The sequence below is a fragment of the Equus caballus genome, chromosome 29, assembly GCF_041296265.1.
Source record: "Equus caballus isolate H_3958 breed thoroughbred chromosome 29, TB-T2T, whole genome shotgun sequence".
Taxonomy (NCBI): Eukaryota; Metazoa; Chordata; class Mammalia; order Perissodactyla; family Equidae; genus Equus; species Equus caballus.
In genome coordinates, this window is record NC_091712.1 from 27,129,491 (window position 1) to 27,142,078 (window position 12,588).

At 35.5% G+C, this 12,588-nt stretch overlaps 1 protein-coding gene across 2 annotated transcripts in view; it reads right to left on the reverse strand.

The window, feature by feature from the left end:
- PLXDC2 (plexin domain containing 2) overlaps positions 1-12,588 on the reverse strand; it is a 412,633-nt gene that overhangs the window by 215,416 nt on the left and 184,629 nt on the right. For both annotated transcript variants that reach the window (XM_070255121.1, XM_014737064.3), the window contains exon 4: positions 1,172-1,318. In XM_070255121.1, the coding sequence (XP_070111222.1) occupies positions 1,172-1,318 (147 nt within the window). The remainder of the gene's footprint in view (positions 1-1,171; positions 1,319-12,588) is intronic.

Sequence of the window (12,588 nt, forward strand, 5' to 3'; positions counted from 1 at the left end):
GTCCGCATACATACAGTGAAGGCTGCTGGCCAAAATTTTGATATTTTACATTTATCAGATCAGTGCCTCTTTCAATCCCTTCAGCCATTGACTCTATCGGTTCTATCTTTATATCAATAATGGCAATAGCACTTGAAAGGTTAAAGTTTTATTTTCACTTTAAGTCATGCTAAACTGAACAAGACATGGCTTCAGGATCATTGCTATTATCCATGAGAGCAAAACTAAAGAACATTTAAAACATTAAATCAGGCATGTATCAGAAAATGAGTACCAAAAACTGCTGAGAACCAAGTGTGATCGATTTTGCACACACATTTTGAGTGTGGACTTGACTGCCTAGGTTGACATCCCAGTTTTCACCACTTACTAGCTGGAGACGCTTAGGTGTGTTACTTGAGATTTCCAAGAGTCAATTCTCTCCTCTGCAGTACCTGGATGGTATAATATTTAAATCATAGGATTCTTGTGAAGGTTGAAAAGCACGTCTATGTAAGCATTCAGCCTGACAGGTAGAATAGGATATCAATGACCATGGAAGGGAAGTGAGGGCTGTATGAGTATCCTCTTTCATCTCCACTGTACAGATGTGGAGACTGTGCATCAGAATAGTTATATTATTTGTTTTAGGAACCGCAGCTGGCAAAGGATGAACTCAAGCTTAGAATGTGTTTGGAGCCTTCTAGATTTAATTATTTTCCTTTATATCAAATTTCTTCACTTAGATCCATAATTTGGTCTACATGTGTTAGCTGAATCATAAATAATAATGTTTCTGGTTAAACCTTTTTCAGACTAAGTAATAAACCCATGTAAAATGGAAGATACCAAATTAACGTAATTGTTAAAAATGTTCTCTAAACTCACGTATTACAAGAGAACTGAAGATCATCCAAGATCAATCTCAACTTTGAATAAGCAACTCATCCTTTTACAAGGGAAATTAATGGTAAATTTATTTAATTAAGTTAATAGTTAAAGTAATGGTGGCTTCTCAAAATAATTCTTTTTCATTTTCTATAATATCTTACATGCTATTATTAATCTAAATTGCAGTTACACAACTAAACACACTTGAAAAGTGATCACAACAAACAATGCTCATATGCCAATTAGAGCCAAAAATTTTTTACAGCAGCAAAAAAGAAGCTCAAAATGTCAAAGCACTTACTGCGGCTTGCCGATGAGTATTGGACAATATTCCATGAATCTTCACTTTGTCCTTTTCCATTTGGTCTATGTTCACCCACAAATCCCGGCTGGCAGAATCAGCTGGACCATATATCCGAGATATATAGTAATTGTGGTCTGTGTCCTCCTGTAAAAATAAAGATGATGAGCATCAAGAACCGAGATGGCATGGATGGACCTTAAGGGCATTATGCTAAACAAAATAAATCAGACAAAGAAAGACAAGCACTGTATGTTCTCACTCATAACGTGGAATCTAAAAATGCTGAACTCATAGAGACAGAGAGTAGAATGGTGTTTACCAGGGGTTGAGGGAGTGGGAGAAATGGAAAGACATTGGCGAAAGAGTATAAACTTCCAATTATAAGACGACTAAGTTCTCGGGAGCTAGCATACAGCATGGTGATATGGTTAATAATACTGATTAAATGCTTGAAAGTTTGAAGAGAATAGATCTTAAATGTTCTCACCACAAACAAGAAATCGTAATTATGTGATGTGATGGAGGTGTTAGCTAATGCTGAGGTGGTGATCATTTTGCAATATCTAAATGTACCAAATCAATACGTTGTGTATCTTAAAATTACACAATGTTACATGCTAATGAAATCTCAATGAAGCTGGAAAAAAAGGGATGCATTCAATCACTATAAACCCAACTTAGGTAATTTACAGAGCTACAGGCAGACTTCCATCAAAAAGGAAAATAAAAAGTCAGTTCTCAAAAGAAAAGAAAAAAAAGGACAGAAGTATTGTCCCTAAAATTCTTAAAAAGAAATTAAAACAGTACTATGAAATTAGAAATGTTAATATTCCTCTAAATAGCCAAATGAGTTAAATAACCTCTATGGGAAGTGAATTAGATTTTTTAAAAGATGTAAAATTAATAAGCCTCTTTAGAAGAAATTGTTAAATAAACAAAACAGAGGAAAACGTAGACTCCGTGTACAATAGTCTTTCTTTCACAGTAAGGTTAGGGATCTCTCTTATTACTGCCCAAACAAAAATGGCACTTGTGGAACTATTTACTGAAAACCTGAACTATAATTACTATCGAGTGACAACATATTCAAACTTCTCTTCTATTAAAGCCTGCTTTCAGCTAATGGTCCTGGAAATGGAGATAAAACATTTTTTCCATATAATTTGGGTTATTAAATTCTACTTTGATTTAAATTCTCATTTTTGATATCACCATGGTGCCTGTCACAAACTGTTATTTTTCATGTTTCTCACTCAATGAAGAGATTTAAATGTCTTAAAAGGCAATTTTGCTGAAGAACACCCAGAAAAATCATATGATTCTTGACTAATTTGGATTGCAATTAATTTCCTTTTTTACCATAAGATGTACTTGTGCTTACCAATTTTAGGAGTCTGCTAGATAGAATATATTTAAAAAGAATCAGGTACGTGTAAGAATAACATTTAGTGAATAGAGGGTCTATGATTTGAATAATAAAATTTTGGATGTGAATTTTATCTAATGCATTTATTATTTAAGTGCTAATTAAATAAAATACAATTATTCTCAAAATCCAATCAAAACAAGAATCCCATGCACCTTTTCGCAAGTCATCAGGCTAGACGTATATAAAACTGACTACAGAAAGGAAAGGAATATTCTAAGAGGTATTCTAAATAGATTTTGTCTCATGACTAAAAGAAAGAATATGACCCTAAATGTAAATCTCGAGAACAGTGATTAAAATTTAACAGTAAGATTTAAAAAAAAATAATAATAGTAAAGATCCTAAGTAAATCTCTAATTAAACTCTAGGTATCACATACAAATTATGTATACACCCATGATGAAAGATAAGAAAGCTCTGCAGAGAAAGAAGAAAAAAAGGAAATACAAATAAAGAAGCAAGAATAAGATTCCACACAGTCCAAGAGAGATTTGATATCCTAGTGGTTTTCTAGCACTCCTTTCCAGAACATTATGACACTGATCGCCCAGGTTCTAGATGTAACGAGCATTGTGGTTGTGTCTCCAACATGTATTCAACTCGTCTCTGTTGTCTGGTGCTTTACCACTGGAAGCTTCTGAGGTGGGCACCCTCCTTGACATTGGGCACAAGCCATTTTACACATGTCATCCCATTGGCCACAAGGCTGGTGAGCACCATAAGCACATAAACTAAGAAAGACCAATTAGTGAGACAGCTAGGAGTTTAGGTAGAGAGGAGATATTTTCCCTTATTCTGATTGCTGAGATGTGTAGGTGTGAGACTTGAAACTACTGCCACCATTTTGCTACCACAAGGAAACCCACATGAGGATAAAGGAAACATAGATAAGTTCAGAACCATGATGGCTACAAAGAAAAAGCCAGATCTCTGATCAAGGACATCTAAGTGTGACCTCCTCCTGGGCTTGCTCACTTAGATGAACCATTAAATCTCTTTTATTGTTAAAACACCTCAGCTGGAGTTATTGTCAACCAAGAGAATTCTAGTTGACAAACAGTTTCCCTAACTTGCAACCAAAGGGGACTTAACGTAAGCAACATTGAATAGGGCAACCTTATTTACAGATTTATAGATCTGGATAACAAACTTTTCCCGTCCAGGTCGGTTATTCAAGCTAATCACACAGCACAAATGGAAACTTGTACCTAACCTGTCAGAAATCATCAAGTCTGAATGACAAACGATAATGGTTCACTTAATTTTTCAATGAATGGTATAAAAGGGTGATTCTGAAGGAAATATTCAATGTTTAAATTTAAAATCTAATTTTTTCTCCCTACTGCTATTATTACTATAAAGAGTTCAGCAACACTAAGGTCAGAGATGTAAGCTTCAGGTGAATCGTGTAACAGATTCTAGGATGCTGCCAAAGTCCCATATAATTACCAAACAGGTATTTTCTTTAAAATTACAAACTTTCAGTATAGTGTTCAGTATAGTTGTCACAATCAACTTATCTAACACGACTCTAGTATTTCCTTTAACCCTTAAATCTCTGTAATTAATAAAAAATAGTTTTGAAGTTAACATAAAGAATAAGAATATCATTATGATTAAATAATGGATTATCTGCAAAAATATATATGATTTCGTCTAATTACAATGACTTACATGGCTTTGTGAAAATACACCTTCTATTTTACTTAAAAAAGAGCTTCCCAGAACAATACTACATCTTTGAAAATATTGAAAAGCTAAAGACTAGAGCATGGTGTTTCACTTCTATAGCTTAAGCTTACCAAGTTATCATAGCAACTTTCATTCAAAGAGGAAGAGCAGTTACTGTTTATCTTGGAATTTACAGACGTAATTTGTTAAATCCCAGGGAGAGGTGTTTGGCTCAGTCATTTAGGAAAGCCATAAAGTGGATGTCTTAAAAATGTGACATTTTAGCACTACTAAATTATTCAAACCACATCTTGTCCTTTATAGAAGTGATGGTGCTTATAGGGTTGTCAAAAGCCACTTCAGGCACAAAGATTTTCCTTTTCTGCTCGAAAGCAAACTATTTCTAACACCATAGAAAGTAAAACAAAGCACTACTGTGATATGCCTAGTTGCCAATTCATTCAGGAAACCACCTGTTACCGAAAGTGGATGGCACAGCAGGTAATTATAAATCCCATAAATTCATGCTTCTGGAACATGCCTGGAAATGTGCAGCTGTAAACAAAAAGGACATACACCCAAAAGACAGAGAAACTCATCATAACTGTAGCCTAACCATTCTGCAACAATCTGTTTACACAATTCCAAACCCAAATGTCGTCTTCTCTTCTATCAGGGCTGTTAAGTTGATATTATGATGAATAATTTTTACGGATGCCTCATATTGTCTTATGAAGTAATAGCATTTGAGCTTTAAATTCATTTCATTGAGAACGAAAAAAAATATATCAAGAATATATTGTATGAACATCATTGTGCTAGTCATTTCAAATATACAGATACATAAAACATAATCAAAGTTCTTAGGTAAAGCTATTTAGCATTGAATGACTTAGTTACCTCTCAAAGTCAGTGCATAATAAGTAAAAGAATATTATATGTGAATGGTTCTTGCCAGGTGTTAATATATACCAAATATATTCTTATATTAATGATTTCACAAGGACTGTATAGTATATTTAAAAGCGAAGCTATTTAAAAATATTACTTGTGTATATTAAACTTCTCAAAAACAAAGAGTTAAAAAATAGTTCTTTATGATATAAAAAATCATGTGGATAGAAGAAACCAAAGGACATGATAAAGTAACAAAAAGAGAAAAGGAGTGAGCTGGCAGTACTCAGAAAAAAATTACAGAGATGAACTCATTAGTAGAAACAATAGTAGAATAAACATGACTAAATTACTAGTCAGGACACAGAAAACAGTCTTGAGAAATGTACATGAGATGAAATGGAAAATAAGAATGAAATAAATATCTAAGATAGAAAATCAGAGAACTGATAGAAAAAAGGAGAGCATATAAATATATATATGGTTGGCAGAGAATAGGTTTTTTCGTTGCTATTTTTGATGAGGAAGATTGTCACTGAGCTAACATCTGTGGCAGTTTTCCTCTATTTTTTTGTATGTGGGATGCTGCCACAGCATGGCATGATGAGCAGTGTGTAGGTCTGCACCTGGGATCTAAACTCATAAACCCCAGGCTGCCAAAGCAGAGTGCATGAACTTAACCACTATGCAACTGGGCCAGCCCCAGAAAAGTTTTTTAAAAATGTATTAGAAGAATCATTTTTCTGAGATGAAGAAAGACTTAAATCTACAAACCATGTTCCAAGAAAATTTGCAATAATGTTTTGAATACTAAGAATTTTCCTGGTGCGATTTTTCATAGATTAAAAAAAAAAAGACACCTAGAAAGACAAATCAAGTTAGCTATAAGGAGGAAGAAACCTGGGATAGTGTGATACTTCTCCATAATATCCAGCAGAAACAATGTCTATGCAATGAGAGAAGGAAGTGGGGACTCAAGTAATTTTTGCCCAACCATGCTGTAATCGAAGTAAAAAGGCAACAAACATATTTCAAATATATACAAATACAGAGAAAATATACATAAATGAGACTTTCTGAGAAATGTAATACCTAATTATACAGCCCATCAATCAGGGAGTGAAGCAAACATGGTCACAGGCATGGAGAAGCTATAGTAAACATTCTGATGGTAGCTGTACTCCAAGGGAATTATGTTCAGAGAAACGGAACAATTTAGTTACCATGGTTATAAATTAGAATGTAAATGATATAAACCGTGAAAATACAAAAATAATAGTCTAAGTCAATTTTCATGTTTTGTAGCAGGTAATGGATATATAAATCTGAAGTGTAGAAATATAGTTTTAAAAAATAATAAGCCCCAATTTTTAATTTTTTTAAGGTGTATTTTTGCTTTTCTTGTTCTTCTTTTCTTTTGGTGAGGAACATTGGCCCTGAGCTAACATCTGTTGCCAATCTTCCACTTTTTCTTTTTTCTCCCCAAAGCCCCAGTACATATTTGTATATCTTAGCTGTAAGTCATTGTAGTTCTATGTGAGATGTCACCACAGCATGGCTTGACTTGTGGTGTGTAGGTCTGCACTCACGATGTGAACCAGTGAACCCTGGGCCGCTGAAGTAGAACGCAGGAACTTAACCACTCGGCCATGGGGTCAGTCCCCCAAATTTTTAATTTTAAAAGGACCTTTTGAGGCAAAAAGTCTGAAATTAGTAGTTTACAGATGACATACATGCTGTCAAAGGCCAGCAGATACAAAGGTAAGTTCATTATTTTCCTTAAATATAGTACTTATAGTACAATTCCAATTTTATAAAATTACATTCATCTAAATATAAATGTATGTTTCCGTCTACTCTCCTATCTCCATATACTTTCTGATTATATATGTATGTTTGTGTGTATGTATGTGTGTGTATATATATATATACAGAGAGAGAGAGAGATGTCTAAAATATATTTACCATATACTGATTGGTTAATTGTAGGTGATAGGATGGGACTTGGAGGGTTTTTTCCCCCTTAATCTGTATTATTTGATTTTTTAAAAATAAACATTATAGGGGTCAGCCCCATGGCTGAGTGGTTAAGTTTGAGCACTCTGCTTCTGTGGCCTGGGGTTTCCCTGGTTCGGATCCTGGGCGGGGACATGGCACCGCTCGTCAGGCCATGCTGAGGCGGCGTCCTACATAGCACAACAGAGACACTCACAACTAGAATATATAACTATGTTCTGGGGGGCTTTGGGGAGAAGAAGCAGCAAAAAAATTAAAAAGACTGGCAACAAATGTTAGCTCCGATGCCAGTTTCACAAAAAGAGAATAAACATTATAATGAACCACTCTCTTTTCTTTTTCTTCACATAAAGCAATAAAAAATATGTGAAGAGGCTTAAAAGTATCAGTTGTTGATTCTTGGAATCAAAACACCAACAAATATCAAGAGACACAAGGCCACAACGTTATATATAGTTAGGATAAAATTTCTATTTTCTATGAACAGTGCTTAAAGAAGACTCCTTTACCATACTTAAACCAGATACTCATACTCAACATGTGCTTCAAGGTCAATAACTTAAAATCGCTTTATGAAATAGCTGATACATAAATTTCCATTAAACCTTTTCTTTAAAATGCTAGCTTTGATAACCTAATTGATGTAGAGTGCAATCTTTCTTGCTACTTACTGTAAATGAAACCAGCACTAACTGAAATGAAAATATTCACTTCTACTAAATTTTGAGCTAGAGATTACTTAGAGTCTGAATTTTTATAAAATGAGTTTATGTTGTATTTTACAGAAGCATCACAAATCATCTCTCTGTTCACTCATTTATGCAGAGATCATTTGTTTTATGCGTATACAGTACAACATGTCTTTATGGAGAGATGTTTTGAGTGAAGGCACGGAGGGTAACGCTGAAGCATTATTCACTAGCACTGCTGGATCTTGGCAATGTCTATAATGCAACGAGAGACTTTTAAGCAGTTGCTCACATTTTCCTTCCAGTTATTATGCTCGTATAATCTGCTGGCTTATTTCTAGGACATGTTTTCATGGATCTCAAAGAGGCAGTGGGCTGGAGACATAGCTACATTCTGGCAAGGTGGTGGGTAGAGAATGGAAGGCAGGGAAGGGAAATGTCCTGTGGTCTGAGGCATTAAATTCGTACACAGTGACCTGATCTCTAGTTCTCAGGGGCTTGGTCACCAACAAGTTCTGTCACTTCAATGAAGTCACTTATGCAGTCAGTTCACGTTAGTGGATTGAAAGTGTGAACTTCCTGTGCACATAATTCCTCTTTGCCAGAGGTAAAATGATACAGAGGAAGGCAGGGGACTTGGACCTGCAGGAGCTGTGCAGTGGCATGAGTGGTGCTTCCCAGCTGGGCTGGGAGCACTGATGACGTCATGAGACATGGAGTAGACCATACAGAAAGAGAAGTGCGATGAAAACCACACCTTTCCCAATGACATTAGAAAACAGTGACCTATAGAGAATGTGTGTGGGCAGATCCTTAGGTCATACGAGTGTCTCTATTAATAAAAAGCGAAGGATAGTATTGAGTTTTCTTTCACTGAGCTGCCAATGAATCAAATTAGACCAATGTATTTAAACAATTGAAAAGCCTATGAACAGAATACAAAGGATATTAATTAGCCCCACACAATTTCAGCACCATAGGAACAATTACATATTATCTTCCAATAGCCTTCAGTACATATCAGCAGATAGTACAGCGGTACCCTCTCCAGATACTAAGAACAATTACATGGAATACAATTCAATTTACTGTTATAATGTCAGAAGAATTAAAATCAATTCCTCTAGCTCCTGTTGATTATACCAGATTATTGCACCAGTTCTCAATACACACATCTTTGACATATGGTTTTCAGATTCTTACATACACTTCCTTGTTCTTCTAAGGATTTTTACCTATTGATCTGTTTACAGTGAGCTCTATCTTCATAGCAATATCTTGTCTATGACTCAATAGGTACTTAATCGTCACTCTTGATAAGTTGTAGGTTAGTCCCAAGGTTGAAGGCAAATTCACAGATTTGCTGCAGGGGGTGTAAGGATCCCTGCAGACGCTATGTGTCGTGTGCAAACTGAATACATCACAGGTCTTCCATAGGTGTGTACAATTTTTCAAAAGCACAGTATACTGTGGTGGGTAAAATGGGTGATCATTTTACAGTGTCATTATATTTCCCTATAACTCATGGTATGGTATATTTTCCCATTCAATTGGAAAGAAACAGCAACAATGGTGTGGACAGCTTCAAAATGTTCTGACAATCAAAAAAGACCATCTTAATTTAAAAGGATGGAAATACCTGTTCTAGATTTGGCACCCATGACATGGCCAGAATTTGGGTACTATATACATACTATCTTAGTCTGCTCAGCTGTCATAACAAAATATCATAGACTGGGTGGCTTAAACAACAAAAATTTATTTCTCACAGTTCTGGAGGCTGGGAAGCCAAAGATCAACGTTCTGGCTGATTTGGTTTTTGGTGAGGACTCTCTTCCTGGCTTGTAGACACCTGCCTTCTCACTGTGTCCTCAGATAGGAGAAAGTACTCCGGTGTCTCCCCCTCCTCTTACAAGGACATCAATCTCATTGGAGTATGGCCCCACTCTATGACCTCATTTAACCTTAATTACTTCCTAAACACCCTGTCTCCAAATACAGTTACAGTTACGTGGGAGTTAGGGCTCTAACATGTGAATTTGGGAAGGCCACAATTCAGTTCATAGCACATAGAGACAGTTTCTTTATTAAGTTTGGATTTGCAAAAAAAACCCTAGCTTTTATTACCTTTGAAAATTCATGTCATTCTCTAGTACTAATCAATATTGTCATTCAAGCTTTCTAATATAGGAGGGATTTTTGAAAATCCACATAGTTCTGTCTTGGCCTATTTCTTAGGAAAAAAAATTGAGAAATGATTACTATTTATAATTCCAAAAGAATTATGGAAAAATTTACTCAGGAGCAACTTCTAAAAATTATAACTCAGTTGAGAATTTTCACATAACCAACATTTATGGGAGACTTGGATGGTTTCCTCTTACCAACTGGTAACCACTTGGCCAACATTCTCATTTCTAAGGAAACTGTTACTATCCAAAAACTATCCAATCTGGTTTTTGAAGTGACAGCTATTAATATACTTTTAATTAGTCAGATAGTTTTTTCATATTGTTATTCCTTTAATGTCAAAGAATGAAACTTTTCTTCAGCTTTTTTTTTCTAATTTCTTATGCCTTCAAAATTTTAGTCCCCTAGAGTTAGGCAGTGAATAATAAGCAATGGGTCAGCTATGAATGGAATTCTGCCAAAGGAGGTTTGACGTCACTTGTCATACTTAGAATCAGAATCTAATACTAATTTGCCTTTCTAAGAAGATATCATTTTGAAAATAAAGTTAGCTTTCTGAGCTTATTTTTTCAAGACTATGGAAAGGAAGTTATAATAAAAATAGTCATGTCAGAGGATTGGGGTTAAGTCCTCTTAAGATAAACATGTTAAATATATGTTGGAAACTATAAAGTGCTATTAGACACTGTTTTTGTTTTGTTGACATAAATATCCCAGATAACAAAAAAAAGTCAAACATTTCACATTTTTATGCTAACATTTATTGAAGCATGAATTCTCCTCAAATATCAGAGACCATCTTGCAGTCCATAATTAACAGTGAGCAATGTTCTGTAGCCTCTACTACTGGAGAACAATTTTCACAAATAGGTGACATTCTGGAAAAAAAAATACCTCCCTTTTTACTGAATTTTATATAACTGCCTTGCTTCTAAACATGCCTCAAAATATGTCTCCAATAGGGGCTGGTCCCGTGGCCGAGTGGTTAAGTTCGCGCGCTCCGCTACAGGCGGCCCAGTGTTTCGTTAGTTCGAATCCTGGGCGCGGACATGGCACTGCTCATCAGACCACGCTGAGGCAGCGTCCCACATGCCACAACTAGAAGAACCCACAACGAAGAATATACAACTATGTACCGGGGGGCTTTGGGGAGAAAAAGGAAAAAATAAAATTAAAAAAAAAAAATATGTCTCCAATAGAAGAAGCATAGAAAGACTAGCAATCAAAGAAATTAATTGCACCATTAATAGCATATGCGCATTATATTATGCTAGTAAAGAGAATCACCAAGATGTTGAGCCGAATCAAACTTTGTGAGAAGACCACTGCCTGCAATAGGAAATCTAGCATCCAATTCTATTAGTTATCTGGCTACAGAGATTGACAACTACCTCTAACACTGAATTAGTGTTCTACGTTCTCTCCACATTGAATTCATTTGCTCTATCCTTGCCATCTATCATTGGGCTCTTGGTGATTGGTCTCTGTTTTGGATCCTTTACTTTAAGTAAATGGTTAATCACATATTTATGAGAACTGGCTAATAAGTGCAGCCAACACTTATAAATGTGCATGATATTCTAAGTTCTAAGCTTGACACATAATATACATTAGGTATGTAGTCATTGCAACAGCTCAATGAATTATAAAGAAACTAAAGCTCAGAAACACCGAATAGTTGCCTGGCATCACATAACTCCCGGGGATATAGAAACAGTTCTGCATGACTCCAAGTTCTACGTTCTTTCCAATTCCACAATACCCTTTAGATATTAAATGTTTTAGGACTTCAAAAAAAAATTACATTTGGTCAAACTGTTTCCCTCAGGCTACTATCAGGAGTTGTGTAACAGCTCTCTCATTGGCTTCCCTGCTTCTCCTCTTGTTTCCTTCACTTTATTCTCTAGAGAGTAGAGTAATCCTTTTAAAAGTAATTGTTTTAAAGCAGAAATCTGATCATGTCACTCTCCTTCTCTAATGAGGCTTCCCAACACACTTAGAATAAAATCCAATGTCCTTACAAGCACTGTGCTTGACAGCCATCCCTTCAACTTCATCCTCCCCATCACGCACTCTGCACCAACCCTACTGCCTCTTGATGTCCCATGAATATGCCAATGTGCCCTAGCATCATACTGTGCACCTGCTGTTTTTTGCATTTGCAATAATCCTCCCCTATTCTGTCATGCTGTATTTCTTAGTCTATTTTAATTTCCTCTTTAACATTTTTTATCATCAGACTTTTTTTTTAATTCATTACCACCCCCATTTAAAATCTCTCTCCCCCTCGCTTTATTGGGTTCACTGCTGTATTCTAGGGACTAGACGTTGTCTGGTATGTGATAGACATTCAACACATAATTGTTGAGGTTAGAGCTTCTTTACGTTTTCACAGGCTAGTTTTTTTGGCTTTATTATCTCCCAGAAAAGATGTCATCTTGGTGGATTCTTCTTCACAGCAAGGATGAAGAAGATCATACACAAACCAATCCAATTTAATTATAAATACATTTTATTCACTACTC